Below are 26,252 nucleotides of genomic sequence, written 5' to 3'. Positions count from 1 at the left end.
TTTTAGGAATTTTTGGGTCATTTTTGCTCATTTTTGGTCATTTTTGGGTAGTTTTTTCTCATTTTTGGGTATTTTTGGGTGTTTTTTTCTGTTTTTTGGATATTTTGGGTTGAATTTTTGACATTTTGGGTTTTTTCTGCCCCCAGCTCGTACCTGCACTGCTCCTTTTGGGCTCATTTTTAGGTATTCTTGGGTCGTTTTTGCTCATTTTTGGGTCGTTTTTTCTCGTTTTTGGGTATTTTGGGGTGGATTTTTTCTGGTTTTTGGATATTTTGGGTTGAATTTTGAACATTTTGGGTTTTTCCCGCCCCCAGCTCGTACCTTCACTGCTCCTTTTGGGCTCATTCTGGCTCTTTTTGGGTCATTTTTTCTCATTTTTGGCTATTTTTGTGTGGTTTTTTTGCGTTTTTGGGTATTTTGGGGTGGTTTTTTTTGGTTTTTCTATTTTTTGGGTTGAATTTTTAACATTTTGGGTTTTTTCTGCCCCCAGCTCGTACCTGCACTGCTCCTGTTGGGCTCATTTTGGCTCTTTTTGGGTCGTTTTTGCTCATTTTTGGCTATTTTTGTGTGTTTTTTTCGCGTTTTTGGGTATTTTGGGGTGTTTTTTTCTCATTTTTGGGTATTTTGGGTTGAATTTTGAACATTTTGGGTTTTTTCTGCCCCCAGCTCATACCTGCACTGCTCCTTTTGGGCTCATTTTTGGGTATTTTTGGGTCGTTTTTGGTCATTTTTGGGTCGTTTTTTCTCGGTTTTGGGTATTTTGGGTGTTTTTTTCTCATTTTTGGATATTTTGGGGTGAATTTTGAACATTTTGGGTTTTTTCTGCCCCCAGCTCGTACCTTCACTGCGAGTGGGCGACGATCGCACAACTGGAGAAGGACAAAAGGATCCACCAAAAGCTGAAACGCTTCAAGACCAAAATGAACCAAATGCGGCATTTTTTCCACGAGGTGGGTGAAAAATCGGCATTTTGGGGGAAAAAACGGCAGTTTTGGGAAAAATCAGAGGTTTGGGGGAAAAAAACAGGGTTTTTTTGGGGAAAATCTGGGTTTTTTTAGGGAAAAATGGGGTTTTTTGGGGGAAAAATTGAGGATGATTTTAGGAAAAATTGGGGGTTTCTTTAGGAAAAATTGGGTTTTTTTAGGAAAAAATGGGGATTTTTTTTAGGAAAAGTAGGTTTTTTGGAGACAATCGCGATTTTTTTTGGAAAAATTGTGATTTTTGGGGAAAAATTGGGATTTTTAGGAAAGATCTGGGGGTTTTGGGGAAAATTATGATTTTTGGGGGGAACAATGGGGTTTTTGGGGGAAAATCTGGGGGTTTTTAGAAAAATCTGGGGGTTTTGGGGAAAATGGGGGATTTTTGGGGGGAAAATTGGGAATTTTGGGGAGAAAATTGGCATTTTTGGGGGGGAAAATGGAGGATTTTTGGGGGGAAAATGGGGGATTTTTTTGGGGGAAAATTGGGAATTTTGGGGGGAAAATTTGGGATTTTTGGGGAGAAAATTGGGAATTTTGGGGAGAAAATGGGGGATTTTTTTGGGGGAAAATTGGGAATTTTGGGGGGGAAAATGGGATTTTTTGGGGGGAAAATTGGGGAATTTGGGGGGGAAAATGGGGGATCTTTGGGGAGGAAAATGGGGGATTTTTGGGGGAAAATTGGGAATTTTGGGGAGAAAATTGGGAATTTTGGGAGGAAAATGGGGGATTTTTTGGGGGGAAAATTGGGAATTTTGGGGGAAAAACGGGGGATTTTTGGGTGGGGGAAAATTGGGAATTTTGGGGTGGAAGATGGGGGATTTTTGGGGGGAAAATTGGGAATTTTTGGGGGAAAATGGGGGATTTTTGGGGGGAAAATTGGGATTTTTTTGGGGAAAACGGGGGATATTTGGGGAGAAAATTGGGAATTTTGGGGGGGAAAATGTGGGAATTTTGGGGGAAAAAATGGGAATTTTGGGGAGAAAATTGGGGATTTTTGGGAAAAAAATGGGATTTTTTTGGGGAAAACGGGGGATTTTGGGGCTAAATCCAGGGGAATGGGGCAGAAGGGGATTTTGGGGTGAAAGAGGAGAATTTTGGGGTGAAAAAAGAGGATTTTGGGCAGGACGAGGAGCCCTTCAACCCCGACTACGTGGAGGTGGATCGGATCCTGGACGAGTCGCACAGCGTGGACAAGGACAACGGCGAGGTCGGAAAATCGGGGAAAAAACCCAAAATTGGGGATTTTTGTAAGGGTTTTTGGGGTTAAAAATCTAAAATTGGGGATTTTCGGGGAGAAAAGCCCAAAATCGGGGATTTTCGGGGGTTTTTAGATGGTTAAAACCACAAAATTTGGGATTTTTGGTGTTTTTTGGGGGGGTAGAAACCCAAAATTGGGAATTTTTAGGGGATTTTGGGGTGGGTTACCTGCCCAGGTGAGGTGTTTCACCTGCCCAGGTGAGGTGATTTACCTGCCCAGGTGAGGTGTTTTAGGTGCCCAGGTGAGGTGATTTACCTGCCCAGGTGAGGTGTTTTAGGTGCCCAGGTGAGGTGATTTACCTGCCCAGGTGAGGTGTTTCACCTGCCCAGGTGAGGTGATTTACCTGCCCAGGTGAGGTGTTTTAGGTGCCCAGGTGAGGTGATTTACCTGCCCAGGTGAGGTGTTTCACCTGCCCAGGTGTGCAGCTCACCTGCCCAGGTGTGTCCCCAGCCCGTGGTGTATTACCTGGTGCAGTGGGGTGGGTTTGGTGCCCAGGTGAGGTGTTTTAGCTGCCCAGGTGAGGTGTTTTAGGTGCCCAGGTGAGGTGATTTACCTGCCCAGGTGAGGTGTTTTACCTGCCCAGGTGTGCAGCTCACCTGCCCAGGTGTGTCCCCAGCCCGTGGTGTATTACCTGGTGAAGTGGGGTGGGTTTGGTGCCCAGGTGAGGTGTTTTAGGTGCCCAGGTGAGGTGGGTCAGGTGCCCAGGTGAGGTGTTTCACCTGCCCAGGTGAGGTGTTTCACCTGCCCAGGTGAGGCTCACCTGCCCAGGTGTGTCCCCAGCCCGTGGTGTATTACCTGGTGCAGTGGGGTGGGTTTGGTGCCCAGGTGAGGTGGGTTTGGTGCCCAGGTGAGGTGGGTTTGGTGCCCAGGTGGGGTGGGTTTGGTGCCCAGGTGAGGTGGGTTTGGTGCCCAGGTGGGGTGGGTTAGGTGCCCAGGTGAGGTGTTTTACCTGCCCAGGTGGGGTCAGTTACCTGCCCAGGTGAGGTGACTCACCTGCCCAGGTGTGTCCCCAGCCCGTGGTGTATTACCTGGTGAAGTGGGGTGGGTTTGGTGCCCAGGTGAGGTGGGTCAGGTGCCCAGGTGAGGTGTTTTAGGTGCCCAGGTGTGCAGCTCACCTGCCCAGGTGTGTCCCCAGCCCGTGGTGTATTACCTGGTGAAGTGGGGTGGGTTTGGTGCCCAGGTGAGGTGGGTCAGGTGCCCAGGTGGGGTATTTTAGGTGCCCAGGTGAGGTGATTTACCTGCCCAGGTGTGCAGCTCACCTGCCCAGGTGTGTCCCCAGCCCGTGGTGTATTACCTGGTGCAGTGGGGTGGGTCAGGTGCCCAGGTGAGGTGGGTTTGGTGCCCAGGTGACGTGGGTTTGGTGCCCAGGTGAGGTGATTTACCTGCCCAGGTGTGCAGCTCACCTGCCCAGGTGTGTCTCCAGCCCGTGGTGTATTACCTGGTGCAGTGGGGTGGGTTTGGTGCCCAGGTGAGGTGGGTCAGGTGCCCAGGTGAGGTGTTTTAGGTGCCCAGGTGAGGTGATTTACCTGCCCAGGTGTGTCCCCAGCCCGTGGTGTATTACCTGGTCAAGTGGTGCTCCCTGCCCTACGAGGACAGCACCTGGGAGCTGCAGGAGGACGTGGACGAGGCCAAAATCGCCGAATTCAAACGGATCCAGGCCCGGCACCCCGAGCTCAAGAGACAGGTGAGGCGCACCTGCACAGGTGAGGCACACCTGGACAGGTGAGATGCGCCCATACAGGTGAGGTAAACTCATACAGGTGAGATACACCCATACAGGTGAGATAAACCCATACAGGTGAGATACACCCATACAGGTGAGATAAACCCATACAGGTGAGATACATCCATACAGGTGAGATACACACATACAGGTGAGGTACACCTGCACAGGTGAGGTACACCTTGACAGGTGAGATACACCCGTACAGGTGAGATACACCCATACAGGTGAGGCGCACCTGCACAGGTGAGATACACCCATACAGGTGAGATACACCCATACAGGTGAGGCGCACCTGCACAGGTGAGATACACCCGTACAGGTGAGATACACCCATACAGGTGAGGCGCACCTGCACAGGTGAGATACGCCCATACAGGTGAGATACACCCATACAGGTGAGGCGCACCCGGACAGGTGAGGTACACCTTGACAGGTGAGATACACCCATACAGGTGAGATACATCCATACAGGTGAGGTGCACCCATACAGGTGAGGCACAACCGTACAGGTGAGATACACCCATACAGGTGAGATACACCCATACAGGTGAGATAAACCCGTACAGGTGAGATACACCCATACAGGTGAGATAAACCCGTACAGGTGAGATACACCTGCACAGGTGAGATAAACCCGTACAGGTGAGATACACCTGCACAGGTGAGATAAACCCATACAGGTGAGGCGCACCTGCACAGGTGAGGTACAACCGTACAGGTGAGGCGCACCTGCACAGGTGAGATAAACACATACAGGTGAGATACACACATACAGGTGAGATACACCCATACAGGTGAGATACACCTGCACAGGTGAGATACACCCATACAGGTGAGATACATCCATACAGGTGAGGCGCACCTGCACAGGTGAATATGCCACACCTGTATCTCACCTGTGTCTCACCTGTCCCACCTGCATCTCATTTATCTCACCTGTATCTCACCTGTATATCACCTGTATCTAATTAATCTCACCTGTCCCACCTGTATCTCACCTGTATCTCACCTGTCCCACCTGTATTGCACCTGTATCTCACCTGTATCTCGTTTATCTCACCTGTATCTCACCTGTACCTCACCTGTATCTCACCTGTCTCACCTGTATCTCACCTGTATCTCACCTGTCTCAGCTGTATCTCACCTGTCTTACCTGTATTTCACCTGTCCCACCTCTCATCTGTATCTCACCTGTCTCTCACCTGTATCTCACCTGTGTCTCACCTGTGTCTCACCTGTGTCTCACCTGTATCTCACCTGTCTCACCTGTATCTTACTAATCTCACCCATATCTCACCTGTATCTCACCTGTACCTCACCTGTACCTCACCTGTACCTCACCTGTACCTCTCAGAGCTCACCTGTCTCTCACCTGTGTCTCACCTGCCAGCCCCGCCCATATCTCACCTGTCCCTCACCTGTCTCACCTGTATCTCATTTATCTCACCTGTATCTCACCTGTATCTAATTTATTTCACCTGTATCTCTTGTGTCTCACCTGTGTCTCACCTGTCTCACCTGTCTCACCTGTGTCTCACCTGTATCTCACCTGTCCCTCACCTGTCTCACCTGTATCTCATTTATCTCACCTGTATCTCACCTGTATCTAATTTATTTCACCTGTATCTCTTGTGTCTCACCTGTGTCTCACCTGTCTCACCTGTCTCACCTGTGTCTCACCTGTATCTCACCTGTATCTCACCTGTACCTCACCTGTATCTCATTTATCTCACTAATCTCACCCATATCTCACCTGTACCTCACCTGTCCCACCTGTATCTCACCTGTATCTAATTAATCTCACCTGTCCCACCTGTATCTCACCTGTATCTAATTAATCTCACCTGTCTCACCTGTATCTCACCTCTCGCACCTGTCTCTCACCTGTATCTCACCTGTCTCACCTGTATCTCATTTATTTAACCGTATCTCATTTATCTCACCTGTATGTCACCTGTATGTCACTAATGTCACCTGTATCTCACCTGTATCTCACCTGTTCCACCTGTCTCACCTGTATTTCATTAATCTCACCCATATCTCACCTGTACCTCACCTGTACCTACCTGAGCTCACCTGTCCCACCTGTACCTCACCCATATCTCACCTGTCTCTCACCCATCCCTCACCTGTCTCTCACCTGTCTCACCTGCCAGCCCCGCCCATATCTCACCTGTCTCTCACCTGTCTCTCACCTGTCTCACATCTGTCTCTCACCTGTCTCACCTGTCTCACCTGTATCTAATTTATTTCACCTGTATCTCACCTGTCTCACCTGTGTCTCACCTGTCTCTCACCTGTGTCTCACCTGTCTCACCTGCGCAGCCCCACCCATATCTCACCTGTCCCTCACCTGTCTCTCACCTGTCTCTCACCTCTCTCACCTGTCTCACCTGCCAGCCCCGCCCATATCTCACCTGTCTCTCACCTGTCTCACCTGTATCTCATTTATTTCACCTGTATCTCACCTGTCCCACCTGTATCTCACCTGTATCTCATTTATCTCACCTGTCTCACCTGTCTCACTTGTCTCACCTGTATCTCACATGTCTCACCTGTTTCACCTGTATCTCATCTGTCTCACCTGTATCTCACCTGTATCTCACCTGTCTCACCTGTCTCACCTGTCTCACCTGCCAGCCCCGCCCCCAGGCCGCCGCCTGGAAGAAGTTGGAGTCGTCGCGGGAGTACAAGAACCACAACCGGCTGCGGGAGTACCAACTGGAAGGGGTTAACTGGCTGCTCTTCAACTGGTACAACAGGTGAGCACACCTGGGCACACCTGGGCACAGGTAAATCACCTGGGGAATGGCTAAAAAATGGGGAAATGGCTATAAAACACCTGGGACAGGTGAGGTTACCTGCGGGCTGGAAGGGGTTAACTGGCTGCTCTTCAACTGGTACAACAGGTGAGCACACCTGGGGACACCTGGGCACACCTGGGCACAGGTAAATCACCTGGGGAATGGTTAAAAAAGGGGGAAATTGCCAAAAAACACCTGGGACAGGTGAGGTTACCTGCGGGCTGGAAGGGGTTAACTGGCTGCTCTTCAACTGGTACAACAGGTGAGCACACCTGGGGACAGGTGAGCACACCTGGGCACAGGTAAATCACCTGGGGAATGGGGAAATTGGAAGTGTCAGGTGCACCTTACCTGTCTGGGGTGTATGTTACCTGTTCCAGGTGTATCTCAGGTACACCTTATCTCTCCCAGGTGTATCTCAGGTGGCTGTTATTGATCTCAGGTGCACATTACCTGTCCCAGGTGCACCTTACCTGTCCCAGGTGTACTTTAGGCATACCTTACCTGTCTCAGGTGTATCCCAGGTACACCTTACCTGTCCCAGGTGTATGTTACCTGTCCCAGGTGCATGTTACCTGTTCCAGGCACCCCTTACCTGTCCCAGGTGCACTTTACCTGTCCCAGGTGTATCTCAGGCACACATTACCTGTCCCAGGTGTATGTTACCTTTCCCCGGCACACCTTACCCGTCCCAGGTACACCTTACCTGTCCCAGGTGCATGTTACCTGTCCCAGGTGTGCTTTACCTGTTCCAGGTGTATCTCAGGTGCACCTTACCTGTCCCAGGTGTATCTCAGGTGGCTGTTATCTATTCCAGGTACACCTTACCTGTCCCAGGTATATCTCAGGTGCACCTTACCTGTTCCAGGTGTATTTTACCTGCCCCAGGTGTATGTTACCTGTCCCAGGTGTATCCCAGGCACACCTTACCCGTCCCAGGTGCACCATACCTGTCCCAGGTGTATGTTACCTGTCCCAGGTTTACCTTACCTGTCCCGGCACACCTTACCTGTCCCAGGTGCATCCCAAGTACACATTACCTGTCCCAGGTGTATCTCAGGTGGCAGTTCTCTATCTCAGGTGGATGTTACCTGTCCCAGGCACACCTTACCTGTCCCGGGTGCATCTTAGGCACACCTCACCTATCCCAGGTGTATCTAGGTGCACATTACCTGTCCCAGGTGTATCCGAGGCACACCTTACCTGTCCCAGGTGTATTCCAGGCACACCTTACCTGTCCCAGGTGTATTCCAGGCACACCTTACCTGTCTCAGGTGTACCCTAGGCACACCTTACCTGTCCCAGGTGTATCTCAGGTATATGTTACCTGTCCCAGGTGCACCCTAGGCACACCTTACCTGTCCCAGACCCCCCCCGCACCTCACCTGTGCCTCACCTGCGTCCCACCTGTCGCGCAGGCAGAACTGCATCCTGGCGGACGAGATGGGGCTGGGCAAGACGATCCAGTCGATCGCGTTCCTGCAGGAGGTGCACGGCGCAGGTGTGCGCGGCCCGTACCTGGTGATCGCCCCGCTCTCCACCATCGCCAACTGGGAGCGCGAGTTCGGCACCTGGACGCACCTGAACACCATCGTCTACCACGGCAGCCTGGCCAGCCGGCAGATGATCCAGCAGTACGAGATGTACTGCAAGGACGGCAAGGTGAGCTCACCTGGGCGCACCTGTGTGCCCTAACACACCTGTATGGGGCTGTAATACACCTGTATGGGGGTTTAATACACCTGTATGGGGGTTAATGACACACCTCTATGGGGCTATGGGCACACCTGTATGGGGCTATGGGGACACTGACACACCTGAGCACACCTGTGTGCCCTAACACACCTGTATGGGGCTATGGACACACCTGTATGGGGGTTATGGGGACACTGACACACCTGAGCACACCTGGCCAGCCGGCAGATGATCCAGCAGTACGAGATGTACTGCAAGGACGGCAAGGTGAGCTCACCTGGGCGCACCTGTGTGCCCTAATACACCTGTATGGGGCTGTAACACACCTGTATGGGGCTGTAATACACCTGTATGGGGTTAATGACACACCTGTATGGGGCTATGGGCACACTGACACACCTGAGCTCACCTGGGCACACCTGGGCACACCTGGGCACACCTGGGAACTCATATTGTACATATAACACACCTGTATGGGGACACTGACACACCTGAGCACACCTGTGTGCCCTAACACACCTGTATTATACATATAACACACCTGTATGGGGCTGTAATACACCTGTATGGGGCTGTAATACATCTGTATGGGGTCTATAATACACTTGTATGGGGGCACTGACACACCTGTATGGGGCTATGGGCACAGTGACACACCTGAGCACACCTGTGTGCCCTAACACACCTGTATTGTATATATAACACACCTGTATGGGGTCTATAATACACCTGTATGGGGCTGTAATACACCTGTATGGGGCTATGGGCACACCTGTATGGGGTTATGGGGACACTGACACACCTGAGCACACCTGTGTGCTCTAACACACCTGTATGGGGCTGTAATACACCTGTATGGGGTCTGTAATACACCTGTATGGGGGTTAATGACACACCTGTATGGGGCCTATGGGCACACCTGTATGGGGCTATGGGGACACTGACACGCCTGAGCACACCTGGCCAGCCGGCAGATGATCCAGCAGTACGAGATGTACTGCAAGGACGGCAAGGTGAGCGCACCTGGGCACACCTGGGCGCACCTGGGCACACCTGTATGGGGTCTATAATACACCTGTACGGGGCTGTAATACACCTGTATGGGGACACTGACACACCTGAGCACACCTGTGTGCCCTAACACACCTGTATGGGGTCTATAATACACCTGTATGGGGGTTAATAGCACACCTGTATGGGATTATTGACACACCTGTACACACCTGTATGGGGTTATTGTATTGACACACCTGTATGGAGTTATTGACACACCTGTGCACACGTGTGTGGGGTTGGTGACACACCTGTACACACCTGTATGGGGTTATTGATGCACCTGTATGGGGTTATTGACACACCTGTGCACACCTGTATGGGGTTATTGACACACCTGTATGGGGTTATTGATATACCTGTGCACACATGTGTGGGGTTGGTGACACACCTGTACACACCTGTATGGGGTTATTTATACACCTGTATGGGGTTATTGATAGATCTGAGCACACCTGTATGGGGTTATTGACACACCTGAACACACCTGTATGGGGTTATTGGCTCAACTGTGCACACCTGTACACACCTGAGTGGGGTTATTGACACACCTGTGCACACCTCTGACTCACCTGTGCACACCTGTACACACATTAGGGGTTACCACAATAACTTGGCAGGTTACCCACTGTTCCAAAAGCGATTCTGATGCCCTCCAGGTGACCTCATCTGTGCTCACCCGCCTCACCTGTGCCTCACCTGCACACACCTGTATAGGGCCAGAGACACACCTGTATGGGGCTATTGATACACTTGTATGGGGTTATTGACACACCTGTGCACACCTGTATGGGGTTATTGACACACCTGTGCACACCTGTACGCACCTGTATTGGGTTATTGACACACCTGTGCACACCTGTACGCACCTGTATGGGGTCATTGACACACCTGTATGGGGTTATTGACACACCTGTAGCCACATTCTAATGCACCCCAGGAACCTTGCAGGTGACCCACAGTTCCAAAAGGGTTTATGACACCCCCCAGGTGACCTCACCTGTCTCACCTGTCTCACCTGCCTCACCTGTCTCACCTGTGCACACCTGTGACTCACCTGCCTCACCTGTGCACACCTGTATGGGGTCAGTGACACACCTGTACACACCTGTATGGGGTTATTGTATTGACACACCTGTAGGGGGTTATTGACACCCATGTATGGGGTCTATAATACACCTGTATGGGGTTAATGACACACCTGTATGGGGTTAATGACACACCTGTACATACATTATGGAATATCACACTAACCCGGCAGGTGACCCCATGTTCCAAAAGTGATTCTGAGTCCCCCAGGTGACCTCACCCGCCTCACCTGTCCCTCACCTGTCTCACCTGTCTGGCAGGGCCGGCTGATCCCGGGCGCGTACAAGTTCGACGCGCTGATCACGACCTTCGAGATGATCCTGAGCGACTGCCCCGAGCTGCGCGAGGTGCCGTGGCGCTGCGCCGTCATCGACGAGGCGCACCGGCTGAAGAACCGGCACTGCAAGCTGCTGGACAGCCTCAAGCACATGGACCTGGTGAGTGACACTCACCTGGGCACTCACCTGGGCACACCTGGGCACACCTGGGCACACCTGGGTATCAGAAATGGGGGATTTGGGGTCATATCTGGGGGTTTTATATGGGATTTGGGGTCACACTGCAAGCTGCTGGACAGCCTCAAGCACATGGACCTGGTGAGTGACGCACCTGGGCACACCTGGGCACACCTGAGATATACCTGAGGGGGTTACAGATACACCTGGGTATCATACATGGGGGTTACAGACACAGCACCGGCTGAAAAACCGGCACTGCAAGCTGCTGGACAGCCTCAAGCACATGGAGCTGGTCAGTGACTCACCTGGGCACTCACCTGGGCACACCTGGGTACACCTGGGTATCACAAATTGGGGATTTAGGGTCATACCTGGGGGTTTTATAGGGGTTTAGGGACAGGTACTGCCCCAAAAACCGGCACTGCAAGCTGCTGGACAGCCTCAAGCACATGGACCTGGTCAGTGGCGCACCTGGGCACACCTGGGCACACCTGGGCACTCACCTGTGTGGGTTAGAACACACCTGGGTATCGTACATGGGGGATTTGGGGTCAGGTACTGGCTGAAGAACCGGCACTGCAAGCTGCTGGACAGCCTCAAGCACATGGACCTGGTCAGTGACTCACCTGGGCACACCTGGGCACTCACCTGGGCACACCTGGGCACACCTGGGTACCATACATGGGGGTTACAGACACACCTGAGGGGGTTTGGGGTCATACCTGGGGGGTTTGAGGTCACACTGCAAGCTGCTGGACAGCCTCAAGCACATGGACCTGGTGAGTGGGGCACACCTGGGGGCACCTGGGCACACCTGGGTACCATACATGGGGGTTACAGACACACCTGAGGGGGTTTGGGGTCATACCTGGGGGGTTTGAGGTCACACTGCAAGCTGCTGGACAGCCTCAAGCACATGGACCTGGTGAGTGGCTCACCTGGGCACTCACCTGGGCACACCTGGGCACACCTGGGATACACCTGAGTACCATACATGGGGGTTACAGACACACCACCGGCTGAAAAACCGGCACTGCAGCTGCTGGACAGCCTCAAGCACATGGAGCTGGTCAGTGACACTCACCTGGGCACACCTGGGCACACCTGGGCACACCTGAGATACACCTGAGGGGGTTTATACGGGATTTGGGGTTATTTACCGGCTGAAAAACCGGCACTGCAAGCTGCTGGACAGCCTCAAGCACATGGACCTGGTCAGTGACTCACCTGGGCACTCACCTGGGCACACCTGGGCACACCTGGGATACACCTGGGTATCAGAAATGGGGGTTACAGACACACCTGAGGGGGTTTGAGGTGAGGTACCGGCTGAAGAACCGGCACTGCAAGCTGCTGGACAGCCTCAAGCACATGGACCTGGTGAGTGACACACCTGGGCACACCTGGGCACTCACCTGGGCACACCTGGGCACACACCTGAGGGGGTTTATACGGGATTTGGGGTTATTTACCGCCTCAAGAACCGGCACTGCAAGCTGCTGGACAGCCTCAAGCACATGGACCTGGTGAGTGGGGCACACCTGGGCACACCTGGGCACACCTGGGCACACCTGAGATACACCTGGGGATCAGAAATGGGGGTTACAGACACACCTGAGGGGGTTACAGACACACCACTGGCTCAAGAACCGGCACTGCAAGCTGCTGGACAGCCTCAAGCACATGGACCTGGTGAGTGACTCACCTGGGCACACCTGGGCACACCTGGGCACACCTGGGCACACCTGAGATACACCTGGGTATCATATCTGGGGGTTTATAGGGGATTTGGGGTAAGATACTGCATCCAAAACCGGCACTGCAGCTGCTGGACAGCCTCAAGCACATGGACCTGGTCAGTGACTCACCTGGGCACTCACCTGGGCACTCACCTGGGATACACCTGGGATACACCTGAGGGGGTTAGAACACACCTGGGTATCAGAAATTGGGGATTTGGGGTCATACCTGGGGGTTTTATAGGGGTTTGGGGTCACACTGCAAGCTGCTGGACAGCCTCAAGCACATGGACCTGGTCAGTGACTCACCTGGGCACACCTGGGCACACCTGGGCACACCTGGGGAGGTTACAGATACACCTGGGTATCAGAAATGGGGGTTAGAACACACCTGGGTATCATACTTTGGGCATTTGGGGTCACACTGCAAGCTGCTGGACAGCCTCAAGCACATGGACCTGGTGAGTGACTCACCTGGGCACACCTGGGCACACCTGAGATACACCTGGGCACACCTGGGGATCAGAAATGGGGGTTACAGACACACCTGAGGGGTTTATAGGGGTTATTTACCGGCTGAAGAACCGGCACTGCAGCTGCTGGACAGCCTCAAGCACATGGAGCTGGTCAGTGACTCACCTGGGCACTCACCTGGGCACACCTGGGCACACCTGGGGATCAGAAATGGGGGATTTATAGGGGTTTGGGGTCATACCTGGGGAGTTTGGGGTAAGGTACTGCATCAAAAACCGGCACTGCAGCTGCTGGACAGCCTCAAGCACATGGAGCTGGTCAGTGACTCACCTGGGCACACCTGGGCACACCTGGGCACACCTGGGGATCAGAAATGGGGGTTACAGACACACCTGAGGGGTTTATAGGGGTTATTTACCGGCTGAAGAACCGGCACTGCAAGCTGCTGGACAGCCTCAAGCACATGGACCTGGTCAGTGGGGCACACCTGGGCACACCTGGGCACACCTGGGCACACCTGGGCACACCTGGGCACACCTGGGTACCATACATGGGGGTTTTGGGGTAAGATACTGCATCAAAAACCGGCACTGCAGCTGCTGGACAGCCTCAAGCACATGGACCTGGTGAGTGACTCACCTGGGCACACCTGGGCACACCTGGGCACACCTGAGCTCATACAGATACACCTGGGCACACCTGGGATACACCTGAGGAGGTTACAGACACACCTGGGCACACTTTGGCACACCTGGGATACACCTGGGCACACCTGGGATATACCTGGGCACACCTGGGATATACCTGGGATACACCTGGGCGCACCTGAGATACACCTCAGCACACCTGAGCAAACCTGTGCCCACCTGTGGCAGTTTTTTGGGGGGTGTTACTTGTCCCAGGTGTGCTCAGGTGTGCTCAGGTGTGCTCACCTGTCTCACCTGCAGGAGCACAAGGTGCTGCTGACCAGGAGAAGCTCTGAGCCCCACCTGTGGCAGTTGTTTAGGGGGTGTTACCTGTCCCAGGTGTGTTTTACCTGTCCCAGGTGTGTTTACCTGTCTCAGGTGTGCTCACCTGTCCCACCTGCAGGAGCACAAGGTGCTGCTGACCGGGACCCCCCTGCAGAACACGGTCGAGGAGCTCTGAGCCCCACCTGTGCCGGGTTTGGGAGGGGTGTTACCTGTCCCAGGTGTATTTTACCTGTCCCAGGTGTATGTTACCTGTCTCAGGTGTGCTCACCTGTCGCACCTGCAGGAGCACAAGGTGCTGCTGACCGGGAGAAGGTCTGAGCCCCACCTGTGCCCACCTGTGCCCACCTGTGGCAGTTGTTTGGGGGGTTTTACCTGTCCCAGGTGTGCTCAGGTGTGCTCACCTGTCGCACCTGCAGGAGCACAAGGTGCTGCTGACCAGGAGAAGGTCTGAGCCCCACCTGTGCCCACCTGTGGCAGTTGTTTGGGGGGTTTTACCTGTCCCAGGTGTGCCCAGGTGTGTTTACCTGTCTCAGGTGTGCTCAGGTGTGCTCAGGTGTGCTCACCTGTCCCACCTGCAGGAGCACAAGGTGCTGCTGACCGGGACCCCCCTGCAGAACACGGTCGAGGAGCTCTGAGCCCCACCTGTGCCCACCTGTGCCAGGTGTATTTTACCTGTCTCAGGTGTGCTCAGGTGTGCTCAGGTGTGCTCAGGTGTGCTCACCTGTCCCACCTGCAGGAGCACAAGGTGCTGCTGACCAGGAGAAGGTCTGAGCCCCACCTGTGCCCACCTGTGCCCACCTGTGCCAGTTTTTTGGGGGGTTTTACCTGCCCCAGGTGTGCCCAGGTGTGTTTACCTGTCTCAGGTGTGCTCACCTGTCGCACCTGCAGGAGCACAAGGTGCTGCTGACCGGGACCCCCCTGCAGAACACGGTCGAGGAGCTCTGAGCCCCACCTGTCCCAGGTGTATTTTACCTGTCCCAGGTGTGTTTACCTGTCTCAGGTGTGCTCACCTGTCGCACCTGCAGGAGCACAAGGTGCTGCTGACCGGGAGAAGGTCTGAGCCCCACCTGTGCCCACCTGTGGCAGTTCTTTGGGGGGTTTTACCTGTCCCAGGTGTGTTTTACCTGTCTCAGGTGTGCTCACCTGTCGCACCTGCAGGAGCACAAGGTGCTGCTGACCGGGACCCCCCTGCAGAACACGGTCGAGGAGCTCTGAGCCCCACCTGTGGGAGGGGTTTTACCTGTCCCAGGTGTGCCCAGGTGTGCTCAGGTGTGCTCAGGTGTGCTCACCTGTCCCACCTGCAGGAGCACAAGGTGCTGCTGACCGGGACCCCCCTGCAGAACACGGTCGAGGAGCTCTGAGCCCCACCTGTGCCCACCTGTGCCAGGTGTGTTTTACCTGTCCCAGGTGTGCTCAGGTGTGCTCAGGTGTGCTCAGGTGTCTCACCTGTCGCACCTGCAGGAGCACAAGGTGCTGCTGACCGGGACCCCCCTGCAGAACACGGTCGAGGAGCTCTGAGCCCCACCTGTGCCCACCTGTGCCCACCTGTGCCGGGTTTGGGAGGGGTGTTACCTGTCCCAGGTGTGCCCAGGTGTGCTCAGGTGTGCTCAGGTGTGCTCAGGTGTGCTCAGGTGTGCTCACCTGTCGCACCTGCAGGAGCACAAGGTGCTGCTGACCAGGAGAAGCTCAGAGCCCCACCTGTGCCCACCTGTGGGAGGTCTGGGAGGGGTGTTACCTGCCCCAGGTGTGCTCAGGTGTGCTCAGGTGTGCTCAGGTGTGCTCACCTGTCGCACCTGCAGGAGCACAAGGTGCTGCTGACCGGGACCCCCCTGCAGAACACGGTCGAGGAGCTCTTCAGCCTCCTGCACTTCCTGGAACCCGCCCGCTTCCCCTCCGAGGGCGACTTCCTGCGCGACTTCGGCGACCTGAAAACCGAGGAGCAGGTGAGGGACACCTGGGGGTACCTGGGCACTCACCCGGGGGTACCTGGGCACTCACCTGGGGGGGTATCTGAGGGTACCTGTGGGGGCATTTGGGCACATTTTGGGGTACCTGGGTACACCTGGGCACACCTGGGGGAGCATCCAGGCACACCTGGGGGCACCTGGGGGCACCTGGGGGGGTATCTGAGGGGGTATCTGAGGGTACCTGGGGGCACCTGAGGGTACCTGGGGGGCACCTGGGGGTGGTGTCTGGAACCACCTGAAGGTACCTGGAAGCACCTGGGGGTACCTGGGCACATCTGGGGGGCACCTGGGGTTACCTGGGGACATCAGGGGGCACCTGGGCGCACCTGGGGGTACCTGGGGGTGGTGTCTGGGCACACCTGGGGGTACCTGAGGGTACCTGGGGGCATCTTGGTGCTTTTTGGGGGGTACTTGGGCACACCTGGGGGCACCTGGGGATGTCTGGGGGTACCTGGGCACACCTGGAGGGCACCTGAGGGTACCTGGGGGCACCTGAGGGTACCTGGGGGCACCTGGGCACACCTGGGGGAGCATCTTGTCACTTTTTGGGGGGCATCTGGGCACCTTTGAAGGTACCTGGGTACACCTGGGGGCACCTGGGTGCTGCCAAACACACACCTGGGCACTCACCTTGGGGCACCTGGGCACACTTGGGGGCACCTGGGGGTACCTGGGCATATCTGGGCACACCTGAGGATACCTGGGGGTGGTATCTGGGCACATTTGGGCTCCCCTGGGCAGACCTGGGGGTACCTGGGCACGCACCTGGGCACACCTGGGGGGCACCTGAGGGTACCTGGGCACACCTCGGGGTGCCCGGGCGCTGCCAAGCACACACCTGGAAGCACCTGGGCACAACTGAGGGTACCTGGGGGTGGTATCTGGAACCACCTAAGGGTACCTGGGCACACCTGGGGATACCTGGGTGCACCTGGGGGTACCTGGGCACACCTGGTGGTGATATCTGGGGGTATGTCAGCACACCTGGGGGCACCTGGGCAGTCCTGTGCACACCTGTGGGCACACTTGTGGGCACATCTCAGGGTACCTGAGGACATGTAGGGGCTCTACCTGGGGCAGCCATCTCAGCCAGGTGTGCCAGGCCTGCCAGGTGTGCCCATAAGTCCTGATAGCCACACCTGGGCACTCCCTAAGCCCCGCCCAGGTGTGCCAGGTGTGCCAGGTGTGCCAGGTGCCCCTTGTCATGCCCGCAGGTGCAGAAGCTGCAGGCGCTGCTGAAGCCCATGATGCTTTTAGGTGTCCCAGGTGTTGCAGGTGTGACACAGGTGTCATACAGGTGTGACACAGGGGTCATACAGGTGTGACACAGGTGACACAGGTGTACCTGTCCCTCACAGGTGCAGAAGCTGCAGGCGCTGCTGAAGCCCATGATGCTTTTAGGTGTCCCAGGTGTGACACAGGTGTAGCACAGGTGTCATACAGGTGTGACACAGGTGTGACACAGGTGTGACACAGGTATGACAGGTACACCTGTCCCCTCAGGTGCAGAAGCTGCAGGCGCTGCTGAAGCCCATGATTGTGTCAGGTGTTCCAGGTGTCACACAGGTGTCATACAGGTGTCACACAGGTGTGACAGGCGTACCTGTCCCCGCAGGTGCAGAAGCTGCAGGCGCTGCTGAAGCCCATGATGCTTTTAGGTGTCCCAGGTGTGACACAGGTGTCATACAGGTGTGACACAGGTGTGACACAGGTGTGACACAGGTGTGACAGGTGTCCCTCGCCCCCAGGTGCAGAAGCTGCAGGCGCTGCTGAAGCCCATGATGCTGTCAGATGTTCTAGGTGTGACACAGGTGTGACACAGGTGTCATACAGGTGTCATACAGGTGTCATACAGGTGTGTCACAGGTGTGACAGGCGTACCTGTCCCCGCAGGTGCAGAAGCTGCAGGCGCTGCTGAAGCCCATGATGCTGTCAGGTGTCCCAGGTGTCCCAGGTGTGACACAGGTGACACAGGCGTACCTGTCCCCGCAGGTGCAGAAGCTGCAGGCGCTGCTGAAGCCCATGATGCTGTCAGGTGTTTTAGGTGTGACACAGGTGTCATACAGGTGTGACAGGTGTGACACAGGTGTCACACAGGTGTCATACAGGTATAACACAGGTGTGACAGGCGTACCTGTCCCCGCAGGTGCAGAAGCTGCAGGCGCTGCTGAAGCCCATGATGCTTTTAGGTGTCCCAGGTGTGACACAGGTGTTCCAGGTGTGACACAGGTGTCATACAGGTGTAACACAGGAGTTCCAGGTGTCACACAGGTGTGACACAGGTGTGACACAGGCGTACCTGTCCCTCACAGGTGCAGAAGCTGCAGGCGCTGCTGAAGCCCATGATGCTTTTAGGTGTCCCAGGTGTGACACAGGTGTGACACAGGTGTGACACAGGTGTCACACAGGTGTCACACAGGTGTCACACAGGTGTCATACAGGTGTGACACAGGTGTGACAGGCGTACCTGTCCCCGCAGGTGCAGAAGCTGCTGGCGCTGCTGAAGCCCATGATGCTTTTAGGTGTCCCAGGTGTCATACAGGTGTGACACAGGTGTCACACAGGTGTGACAGGCGTACCTGTCCCCGCAGGTGCAGAAGCTGCAGGCGCTGCTGAAGCCCATGATGCTGTCAGATGTTCTAGGTGTCATACAGATGTCACACAGGTGTCATACAGGTGTCATACAGGTGCCATACAGGTGTGACACAGGTATGACAGGTACACCTGTCCCCCCAGGTGCAGAAGCTGCAGGCGCTGCTGAAGCCCATGATGCTGTCAGATGTTCTAGGTGTCCCAGGTGTCACACAGGTGTCATACAGATGTCATACAGGTGTGACACAGGTGTCACAGGTGTGCCAGGTGTACCAGGTGTTCCAAGTGTGACACAGGTGTCATACAGGTGTGTCTCAAGTGTGCCAGGTGTGAAATGTGTGCCAAGTATCAAAAGTGTGCCAGGTGTGCTAGGTGTGCCAGGTATGCCAGGTGTTCCAGGTGTGACACAGGTGTGCTAGGTGTGCTAGGTGTGACAGGTAACACAGGTGTTCCCATAACTCCTGATAGCCACACCTGGGCACTCCCTAAGCCCCGCCAGGTGTTCCAGGTGGCACAGGTGTGCCAGGTGGCACAGGTGTGCCAGGTGGCACAGGTGTTCCAAGTGGCACAGGTGTGCCAGGTGGCACAGGTGTTCCAAGTGGCACAGGTGACACAGGTGTTCCAGGTGGCACAGGTGGCACAGGTGTTCCAGGTGGCACAGGTGACACAGGTGTTCCAGGTGGCACAGGTGTTCCAAGTGGCACAGGTGGCACAGGTGTTCCAAGTGGCACAGGTGTGACACAGGTGACACAGGTGTCACAGGCGTACCTGTCCCCGCAGGTGCAGAAGCTGCAGGCGCTGCTGAAGCCCATGATGCTGCGGCGGCTGAAGGAGGACGTGGAGAAGAACCTGGCGCCCAAGCAGGAGACCATCATCGAGGTGGAGCTGACCAACGCGCAGAAGCGCCTCTACCGCGCCATCCTGGAGCGCAACTTCGCCTACCTGGCGCGGGGGGCGGGGCACGGCAACGTGCCCAACCTGCTCAACACCATGATGGAGCTGCGCAAGTGCTGCAACCACCCCTACCTGATCAACGGTGAGCGCACCTGGCACACCTGGGCACACACAGATACACCTGAGGTACATACAGACACACCTGGGCGCACCTGGGTACTCACCTGTACAGATAGAGACACACCTGGGCACACCTGGGTACTCACCTGTACAGATACAGACACACCTGGGCACACCTGGGTACTCACCTGTACAGATACAGACACACCTGGGCACTCACAGACACACCTATGGCACACCTGGGCACACCTGGCCACACCTGGGCACACCTGGGCACACCTGGGAACTCACCTGAGTGGGTACAGATACACCTGGGCACACCTGGGCACAGATACAGACACACCTGTACAGATATAGATACACCTATGGCACACACAGACACACCTGGGCACACCTGGGCACACCTGAGTTCATATAGATACACCTATGGCACACCTGGGCACACCTGAGTTCATATAGATACACCTATGGCACACCTGGGCACACCTGAGGTACGTACAGACACACCTATGGCACACCTGGGCACACCTGGGCACACCTGGCGCGGGGGGCGGGGCACGGCAACGTGCCCAACCTGCTCAACACCATGATGGAGCTGCGCAAGTGCTGCAACCACCCCTACCTGATCAACGGTGAGCGCACCTGGCACACCTGGGCACACCTGGGCACACCTGGGCACACCTGGGCATACCTGGGCACTCACCTGAGTTCATACAGACACACCTATGGTACCCACAGACACACCTATGGCACTCACAGACACACCTGGGCACATATAGATACACCTGGGAACAGATACAGACACACCTGGGCACACCTGGGCACACCTGGGCACACCTGAGATCTTATATAGATACACCTGGGCACACCTGGGCACACACCTGAGTGGGTACAGACACACCTATGGCACCCACAGACACGCCTGAGCATGTATAGATACACCTGGGCACACCTGGGCACACCTGGGCACGTATAGATACACCTGAGCTCATACAGATACACCTATGGCACATACAGGCACACCTGGGCACACCTGGGGGCACCTGGGCACTCACCTGTACAGATACAGACACACCTGGGCACACCTGGGCACAGATACAGATACACCTGGGCACACCTGGGCATGTATAGATACACCTGGGCACACCTGGGCACGTATAGATACACCTGGGCACAGATAGATACACACCTGAGTTCTTATAGATACACCTGTGGCACACACAGACACACCTGGGCACACCTGGGCACACCTGAGATACACCTGGGCACACCTGGGCACACCTGGGCACACCTGGATACACCTGAGTTCATACAGACACACCTATGGCACACCTGGGCACACCTGGGCACACCTGGGCACACCTGGGCACAGATACAGACACACCTGGGCACACCTGAGTTCATATAGACACACTTATGGCACACCTGGGCACACCTGGGCACACCTGGGCACACCTGGGAACTCATACAGACACACCTGGGCACACCTGAGTGGGTAGAAATACACCTGGGCACACCTGGGCACACCTGGGCACTCACCTGTACAGATACAGACACACCTGAGTTCATACAGACACACCTATGGCACACCGGGGCACACCTGAGCTCATACAGACACACCTATGGCACAGCTGGGCACACCTGGGCACACCTGGCGCGCGGGGCGGGGCACGGCAACGTGCCCAACCTGCTCAACACCATGATGGAGCTGCGCAAGTGCTGCAACCACCCCTACCTGATCAACGGTGAGCGCACCTGGCACACCTGGGCACACCTGGGCACACCTGGGCACTCACCTGAGATCATATAGATACACCTGGGCACACCTGGGCATGTATAGATACACCTATGGCGCACCTGGGCACACCTGGGCACACACAGATACACCTGGGCACACCTGGGCACACCCAGATACACCTGAGGTACATACAGACACAGCTATGGCACACCTGAGTTCATATAGACACACCTATGGCACACCTGGGCACACCTGGGCACGTATAGATACACCTATGGCACACCTGGGCACACCTGGGCACACCTGGGCACACCTGGGCACACCTGAGTTCATACAGACACAGCTATGGCACACCTGGGCACACCTGGGCACACCCAGATACACCTGAGCTCATATAGATACACCTATGGTACACCTGGGCACACCTGGGCACAGATACAGACACACCTGGGCACACCTGAGTTCATATAGATACACCTATGGCACACCTGGGCACACCTGGGGGCACCTGGGCACTCACCTGAGTGGGTACAGACACACCTATGGCACACCTGGGCACACCTGGGCACACCTGGCGCGGGGGGCGGGGCACGGCAACGTGCCCAACCTGCTCAACACCATGATGGAGCTGCGCAAGTGCTGCAACCACCCCTACCTGATCAACGGTGAGCGCACCTGGCACACCTGGGCACACCTGGGCACAGATACAGACACACCTGGGCACACCTGAGTTCATACAGACACACCTGGGCACACCTGGGCACACCTGGCGCGGGGGGCGGGGCACGGCAACGTGCCCAACCTGCTCAACACCATGATGGAGCTGCGCAAGTGCTGCAACCACCCCTACCTGATCAACGGTGAGCGCACCTGGCACACCTGGGGGCACCTGGAGTACATACAGACACACCTGGGCACACCCAGATACACCTGAGTACACAGAGACACACCTATGGCACTCACAGACACACCTGGGCACACACAGACACAGCTATGGCACACCTGGGCACACCTGGGCACACCTGGGCACACCTGGGCACAGATACAGACACACCTGGGCAGGTACCGATGGTCACTTGACGTTCTTCAAGATGTTTTGATGGAACCATTGATGGTCAGTGCTGGTCACTGATGGTCAATTGAGGTTCTCAGAGATGGTTTGATGGAACCATTGATGATCATTTGATGTTCTTCAGGATTTTTTGATAGAACAATTGATGGTCAGTGATGTTCAATGATGGTTCCTGCTGGTCAGTGCTGGTCAGGTATGGTCAGTTGAGGTTCTCAGACGTAGATTGATGGTTAGTGATGTTCTCCAAGATGTTTTGATGGAACCATTGATGGTCAGTGATGGTTCCTGGTGGTTCCTGCTGGTCAGGGCTGGTTCCTTCTGGTTGGGGATGGTCACTCATGGTCAGTGATGGTCAGTGCTGGTTCCTGATGGTCGGTATTGGTCATTTGAGGTTCTCCATGATGGTTTGATGGAACCATTGATGGTCACTGATGATGCCTTGATGTTCTCCAACATGTTTTGATGGAACAATTGATAGTTCCTGGTGGTTCCTGCTTGTCACTGATGGTCAGGGCTGGTCAGTGCTGGTCCGGGATGGTCACCGGTGGTCATTGATGGTCACTCATGGTCAATTGAGGTTCTCCATGATGGTTTGATGGAGCCCTTGACATTCTCCAAGATGTTTTGATGGAACCATTGATGGTTCCTGGTGGTTCCTGGTGGTTCCTGGTGGTCAGTGCTGGTTCCTTGTGGTCAGTGCTGGTCATTGGTGGTCACTCATGGAGAGTTATGGTCAATTGAGGTTCTCAGAGGTAGTTTGATGGAACCAATGATGGTCACTCATGGTCAATTGATGTTCTCCAAGATGTTTTGATGGAACCATTGATGTTCAATGACGGTTCCTTGTGGTTCCTCGTGGTTCCTGGTGGTCAGTGCTGGTTCCTCGTGGTTCCTACTGGTCAGTGATGGTCACCGATGGTCACTGCTGGTCACTGATGGTCACCACCTGTCCCTTAGGTGCTGAGGAGCAGATCGTGGCCGAGCTGAGGTCCTCCCCGGGCGCGCCGGCACCACCGGACCTGGCGCTGCAGGCCCTGGTGCGCTCGGCCGGGAAACTGGTGCTGCTGGACAAGCTGCTGCCGCGGCTGCGCGCCGGCGGCCACAAGGTGCTGGTCTTCTCCCAGATGGTGCGCTGCCTGGACATCCTGGAGGACTACCTCATCCAGAAACGGTGCGAGAAACCGGGATTTTGGGAAAAAATGGGAGAAACGTGAAAAAATGGAAAAAATTGGGGAAAAAATGGGAAAAATTGGATAAAAAGTGAGAGAAATTGGGCAAAAAAGGAGATTTTGGGTAAAAAAATGAGGAGAAAAGGGAGGAGGAAACTTGGAAGTTCTGGAGATGTTCCTCATCCAGAAACGGTGAGAAAAACGGCGATTTTGGGAAAAAATGGGGAAAATTGGAAAAAATGGAAAAAAATGGAAAAAATTGGGAAAAAATGGGGAAAAATATGGGGGAAAATGAGGAGAAATGGGAGGAGGAGGAAAAATGGAAGTTCTGGAGATGTTCCTCATCCAGAAACTGTGTGAGAAACGGGGATTTTGGGAAAAAATGGGGAAAAATGGGAAAAAATGAGAGAAATTTGGAGAAATAAGGAGAAAAATTGAGGGAAAATTGGGATTTGGGGCAAAAAATGGAGGAGAAACGAGAGGAGGAGGAAACTTGGAAGTTCTGGAGATGTTCCTCATCCAGAAACGGTGCGAAAAACGGGGATTTTGGGCAAAAATGGGGGAAAAACGAGAAAAATTGGAAAAAAAAGGAGAAAAATTGGGAAAAATGGGGAAAAAATTGGGGGGAAAAATGGGATTTGGGGCAAAAAAAGGAGGAGGAGGAAAATTGGATGTTCTTGAGATGTTCCTCATCCAGAAATGGTGTGAAAAACGGGGATTTTGGGAAAAAATGACAAAAATTAGAAAAAAAAAGAGAAAATTCGAAAAAAAAATGAGAGAAATTGGGGGAAAAATGGGAGTTTGGGGCGAAAAATGGAGGAGAAACGGGAGGAGGAAACTTGGAAGTTCTGGAGATGTTCCTCATCCAGAAACGGTGCGAAAAATGGGGATTTTGGGAAAAAATGGGGAAAAAACGTGAAAAAATGGAAAAAAATGGGAAAAATTGGGAAAAAATTGGGGGAAAAAATGGGAGTTTGAGTAAAAAAATGAGGAGGAACAGGAGGAGGAGAAGAAGTCGATGTTCTGGAGAAGTTCCTCATCCAGAAATGGTGCGAGAAACGGGGATTTTTGGAAAAAATGTGAAAAATTGGAAAAAAATGAGAAAAATTGGAAAAAAATATGGGAAAAATTGCCGAAAAGGAGATTTTGGGTAAAAAAATTAGGAGAAACAGGAGAAGGAGGAAACTTGGAAGTTCTGGAGATGTTCCTCATCCAGGAATGGTGTGAAAAATGGGGATTTTGGGAAAAAATGGGGAAAAATTGGGAAAAATGAGGAAAAATGGGGAAAAAAATGGAGTTTTGGGGACTTTTGGAGGTTCTGGAGCTCCACAGAGGAGATCTGAGGACCTTTGGAGGTTCTGGAGCTTCATGGAGGAGCTTTGAGGGACATTGAGATGTTCTGGAGCTCCACGGGGAAGATCCGGAGATCTTCCTCATGTTTGGGACCTCCCCCCGGTTTTGGGACTTCTTGAGGACCTCCTGGTCCTCACCAGAACCTCCATTTGGACCATTTATGGTCCTTCAACCTTCTCCAAGAACCTCCTGGAGATCCCTGGAGCGTTTTTGGCGCCCGGCGTCGTGTCCTGACGTCACTATGGACACGTCGGTGACCGAGGTGTCCCCATGAGGACCTCCTGGTCCTCACCAGAACCTCCATTGTGACCATTTATGGTCCTTCAACCTTCTCCAAGAACCTCCTGGAGATCCCGGGAGCGTTTTTGGCGCCCGGCGTCGCGTCCCGACGTCGTTATGGACACGTCGGTGGTCACGGTGTCCATGGTGACCACTGAGGTCTTCTCCAGGTACCCCTACGAGCGCATCGATGGTCGGGTTCGTGGCAACCTGCGTCAGGCGGCCATTGACCGCTTCAGCCGGCCGGACTCGGACCGCTTCGTCTTTCTCCTGTGCACCCGCGCCGGTGGCCTCGGCATCAACCTGACGGCCGCCGACACCTGCATCATCTTCGACTCCGACTGGAACCCCCAGAACGACCTCCAGGTGGGTCTCCCAGGGGTTTGGGGTGGTGGGATGGGGTTCTTCAGGGGTTTGGGGTGGTGGGATGGGATCTACCGAGGGTTTGGGGTGGTTGGATGGAGTTTGGGGTGGTGGGATGAGGTTCTTCAGGGGTTTCTGGTGGTGGGATGAGGTTCTACCAAGGGTTTGGGGTGGTGGGATGGAGTTTTGGGGTGGTGGGATGAGGTTCTTCAGGGGTTTGGGGTGGTGGGATGGGGTTCTTCAGGGGTTTCTGGTGGTGGGATGGGATCTACCAAGGGTTTGGGGTGGTGGGATGGGATCTACCAAGGGTTTGGGGTGGTGGGATGAGGTTCTCCAGGAGTTGGAGATCTTCAATTGGGATCTCCCAGGGGTTTGGGGTGGTGGGATGGAGCTTGGGGTGGTGGGATGGAATCTCCTGGGGTTTAGGATGGTGGGATGAGGTTCTCCAGGAGTTTCAG

The 26,252-nt window shown here is 54.5% G+C and overlaps 1 protein-coding gene across 1 annotated transcript in view; it reads left to right on the top strand.

Moving 5' to 3' along the window:
• The window catches only part of CHD8 (chromodomain helicase DNA binding protein 8), a 79,408-nt gene that overhangs the window by 19,898 nt on the left and 33,258 nt on the right, over positions 1-26,252 (top strand). The window contains exons 8-17 of the mRNA XM_072921320.1: positions 833-950; positions 2,104-2,187; positions 3,785-3,922; positions 6,605-6,726; positions 8,187-8,430; positions 10,866-11,042; positions 16,047-16,190; positions 19,587-19,842; positions 23,588-23,801; positions 25,602-25,797. Coding sequence (XP_072777421.1) covers positions 833-950; positions 2,104-2,187; positions 3,785-3,922; positions 6,605-6,726; positions 8,187-8,430; positions 10,866-11,042; positions 16,047-16,190; positions 19,587-19,842; positions 23,588-23,801; positions 25,602-25,797 — 1,693 coding nt within the window. The remainder of the gene's footprint in view (positions 1-832; positions 951-2,103; positions 2,188-3,784; positions 3,923-6,604; positions 6,727-8,186; positions 8,431-10,865; positions 11,043-16,046; positions 16,191-19,586; positions 19,843-23,587; positions 23,802-25,601; positions 25,798-26,252) is intronic.

The sequence above is a fragment of the Taeniopygia guttata genome, chromosome 36, assembly GCF_048771995.1.
Source record: "Taeniopygia guttata chromosome 36, bTaeGut7.mat, whole genome shotgun sequence".
NCBI classification, from domain to species: Eukaryota; Metazoa; Chordata; class Aves; order Passeriformes; family Estrildidae; genus Taeniopygia; species Taeniopygia guttata.
This window is presented reverse-complemented; position numbering and strand designations above follow the sequence as displayed.